This window comes from Cebus imitator, unplaced genomic scaffold (genome assembly GCF_001604975.1).
Source record: "Cebus imitator isolate Cc_AM_T3 unplaced genomic scaffold, Cebus_imitator-1.0 Scaffold41, whole genome shotgun sequence".
Lineage (NCBI taxonomy): Eukaryota > Metazoa > Chordata > Mammalia > Primates > Cebidae > Cebus > Cebus imitator.
The window spans coordinates 9316158-9320388 of record NW_016107356.1 but is presented as its reverse complement, the minus strand read 5'-3'; the positions used below and the strand labels follow the sequence as shown (position 1 = coordinate 9320388).

The window sequence follows — 4231 nt, the reverse complement described above, 5'->3', positions numbered from 1 at the left end:
AAAAAAAAAAAAAACCTCATAAAACAGTTTCCAGAATTATAATAAAAGGAACACCTGTGTACCCAGTACCCTGCTTAAGAAACAGTGCATGAGTGCTCCTGGGAACACCCATGGGCCCTTCACAGTCATATCCCCTTGCCCTGCCCACCAGAAACCACCACCATCTTGGGTTTTATGCCAGTCATTCCCTTGCTGTTCCTCACGGGTCCCTGTCTTCATATGTGTCTGTATTTGTCTACTTGGGCTGCCATAAGAAGAAAATACCACAGACTGCTGGCTTAAATAACATTTATGTATTTTCTCATGGTTTCTAGAGGCTAGGAAGTCCAAGATCAAGGTTCTAGCCATTTGGCTTCTGGCCAAGCCTCTCTTCCTGGCTTTAGGTGGCCTCTTTCTCACTCTATCTTCATGTGGCCTTTCCACATGAAATGCTTGCATGAGGAAGGGTCGGTTGAGAGCACCAGTGCTCTGGTGTTTTTTTGTTTCAACATAAGACATTTTGGAGGGAGGAATATAAACATCCATTTCATAACAATATCCTTACATAATATATTCAGCTTTGAAAAACTGAATAGCAAATTATTCAAATCCAGCTGAGCAAAGGGCAATATTGCCACTTTTCAATACAGACTTCCAGGAAAAGGACTCCAGCTTCAGCTCCCCTAAATGTACAAGGGCCTGGGACTTAGAAAAGCTGTCAGATCCATGGCATCTGGCAGGGCTCTTTGGGGCAGGCCCAAGAAAGCTAAGGCCAAGGGAATGAGCTGCTCAGAATTTCCTGTTCTAAGATCACCAAAGCTTAACTCCAGCTCTTGGGAGTAGGTGGAAACAAACTACTTCCGTGGGGTACAAGGAGAGTCCTGAGCTGGCCCAGGCTGCAGGGTATGATAGAGAGTACAACACTTCGTCAGCCATGGGCAAGGCAGGCCAAGGCCCTGGCTCACCTGGTGTTTGCACCTGGAGGTCCAGTGGGGCCACCATCCTGGGATTGCCGTTCATCATTTCCTATAGATTCCTGTCACTCCTTTTCTCTACTAGATCTTCTCTTTCCTAAGCCAAGTCCTCCTCTTTCTTGGTAAATTCCATCATGTCTTAAAGAGTACAACCTTCACTAGCTTCTTGTAAATGGGTGCATGTAAGGTAAATTTGTATACCTCTCATCTGGAAGTGTCATTAATCCACCCTTATACTTCATTAATAATTGCCTAGATAGGAAACTCTTAAGTTGTGGGTAAGTTTCCTTTGGAATTTCAAAGATGTGGCTCATTGCTTTCATGTTGCATTACCGGTCACAGGAGATCTGGGTGCAGCCCCACAAGAGTGGGCAAGAGCAACTTCTGAGGAAAGAACATGCATGATGAATGAGTCCCAGAGTTCACTAAGGGCTGCAAATCAGACATGTTCCCTTAGGCAGCATGGAGAGCCCTCGTTGAACACATTGGGCATTCAGCATAGGCCCAAGAAGGGCCACACCTTAGTTGTGAGGGCAAACTACTGTGTTTAAATAACACAATAATTTGACAGAACTCACCAGTAAAGCCACTTTCTCTGTTGCAGTTGGGTGGAAACTGATCGTCAGTTGCAATTATGCTGTGGTCACTGGTGTGTTAAGTTTTCCGCTCATGTTTCAGTCCATTGTCCTAATTCATATTGTCCTAGAAAGTCTATCCATTCATTTGACAAACATTTGTTGAGCATACACTATGTGTCAGACACTGTTCAAGGCATTAGGGATACAGCAGCAAGCAGATGCAAAATACCCTGCCCTCGTGTGCTTATATTCTAGTGTGGGAACATCTTTCCCCATCAGTTCACATGTATCCAGATCATTGTCTATAATGGTCTAGAATTTCACAGACTGCACATGCCATACTTTATTTAATCATTATTCCTTTGGCGGATGTTTAGGTTTTATTGTTACTAAATTATGCTGCAGTAAACATCATTACACTTACCTCTGTCTATTTTTGTAGGTTCATTCTGAGAAGTGAAGTTGTTGGGTCTAAGAGTATATTCACTTAAAATGTTGAGTGATACTGCCACATCCCCATCCAAAAATGCTGTGCCAGTCACACACCCACCAGTGGGGATCAAACATTCCAATTTCCCCATCTTTTCACTAGCTCTAGAAATTATTTGCCAAATGGATGGATGAAAAATGTCCTCATTGTGTTGTTTTATTTTGAAACAGCTCTGCTTTGTTGCCCAAGCTGGAGCGCAGTGGCACAATCACAGCTCACTGCAGTGTTGTCCTCCTAGGCTCAAGTCATCCTCCCACCCTAGCCTTCTGTGTAGCCAGGACTACAGGCAGGCAACACCATGCCCGGCTGATTTTTTTTATTTTTTTGTAAAGTCAGGATTTTGCTATGTTGCCCAAGCTGGTCTCAAACTCTTGGACTCAGGCAGTCCTTCTGCCTCAGCCTCTCAAAGTATTCCAAGCCTGGAATTACAGGTATGAGCCACTGCACCCAGCCTTCACTGGTTTAACTGGCACTACATCCAGTTAGGGATATTGAACATCTATTAATAACCTTGTTGGCAAATTTTATTTCTTCTTCTATGGATGTCATTTTTATTTTGGTTTCCTAATTCCCATTTGCTTGCAAAGTTCTAAGAAACTATAGCATATTTGTTAATAGCATCCTTCTCTGTAACCTATTGTCCATGCATCTATTTTCTTACCTTTTCTGTCATTTCAATGTGCTTGTGAGGAGGTGCAAATAAGTGTACTAAGTATGCCATCTTGAAATAGAGATCCATTAATTTTAAACAGCACTAAATTGCCTACTTTTCTAATATAGATTTATTAAAGGAAGATAAACATTTGGAAGTACAAGTACTACTGGAGAATTTTGTAAGACAAAAAGACAAAAAAGAAGACCAAGAAAAGAACACCGTTTCAGTGAAAGAAGAGCAAGAACTACCACCAAAAATAATTGACATTATTTATCCTGAAAGAGAAACCAATCAAGATGATCTAGTAAGAGAAAAGTTTAAAAGAAGCATGCGGAGAAATGACACGGATGACACACCTGGCAGATGCACTGCTCCCTACACGAAAGGCCCCCTCAGACAAAGAAGGCATTACTCATTCACAGAAGCAACTGAAAACCTGCATCATGGGCTTCCTGCTTCAGGTGGGCCAGCCAATGCCGGCAACACGAGGTGCAGTCATAGTACAAGCAAGCATCTCAGTAACAGAGAGGAAAGGGAGCTAGAGCATTCTGACAGTGGGTATGAGCCCTCATTTGGTAAGTCTTCCAGAATAAAAGTGAAAGATATAACTTTCAGAGACAAGAAAAGCAGTCTCATGGAAGAACTCTTTGGATCAGGCTACATCTTGAAAACTGATAAGTCAGGTTCTGGTGTTACAAAAGGCTCAGAGGAGCCTTTGCAAAGTAAGGAGTTGCATCACCTGCCTCCCAGTCAGGCCTCCGCCAGCAATGCATTCGGAGACTCTAAAGTAACTGTGGTAAATTCTATTAAGCCATCATCACCTACAGAAGGAAAAGAGAAAAGAATTATCTAAATATAATCAATATCCTAATGCATTCTGATTTGATATAATGCTGTTTATGTGCCTTGCATCTTATTTTTGAAATGTGTGAGAGAGGGAGTGTATGTCTGTGTGTCTTTAAGCACTTACATTGACTTTCGATAATTAAATTTTTGTTTTATTGCTAATCTAGTAAAAAATCATCCATTTTAGGCAATAACACTTTAAATACAAATTTACATCTTTACAACTGAAATATCCATTATCTTCTGGAAGACTGGTTTATTATATGGTTTTAGTATTCTGTGGGACTCCATAGCTAATAATTATAAGGTAGCCAACCCAAGACATATGCATCTCATACACAACAAAATGTATCAGCAATAGAGTTGAGTTGTAACTGAAAAACATGGAAGCAGGCCAGGTGCAGTGGTTCATGCCTGTAATCCCAGTATTTTGGGAGCCCAAGGCAGGGAGATTATTTGAATCCAGGAGTTCAAGACCAGCTTGGGCAATATGGTGCAACAGCATCTCTACAAATTACAAGAATTAGCCAGGTGTGGTGGTGTGTGCCTATAGTCCCACCTACTTGGGAGGCTGAGGTGAATCACTTGAGCCCAGGTCAAGGCTTCAGTGAGACGTGATCATGCCAATGCACTCCAGCTTGTGCAATCGGAGTGAGACCCTGTCTCAAAAAAACAAAAACAAAACATGGCAGCAGCTTTGAAAGGGAAC

The 4231-nt window shown here is 42.0% G+C and overlaps 1 protein-coding gene across 1 annotated transcript in view; it reads left to right on the top strand.

Annotated features, from left to right (window-relative positions):
• LCA5L (lebercilin LCA5 like) overlaps positions 1-3684 on the top strand; it is a 48225-nt gene extending 44541 nt beyond the window's left edge. Inside the window, exon 8 of the mRNA XM_017526064.2 lies at positions 2779-3684. Coding sequence (XP_017381553.1) covers positions 2779-3529 — 751 coding nt within the window. The 3' untranslated portion in view covers positions 3530-3684. The remainder of the gene's footprint in view (positions 1-2778) is intronic.
• Positions 3685-4231: the final 547 nt, after the last annotated feature.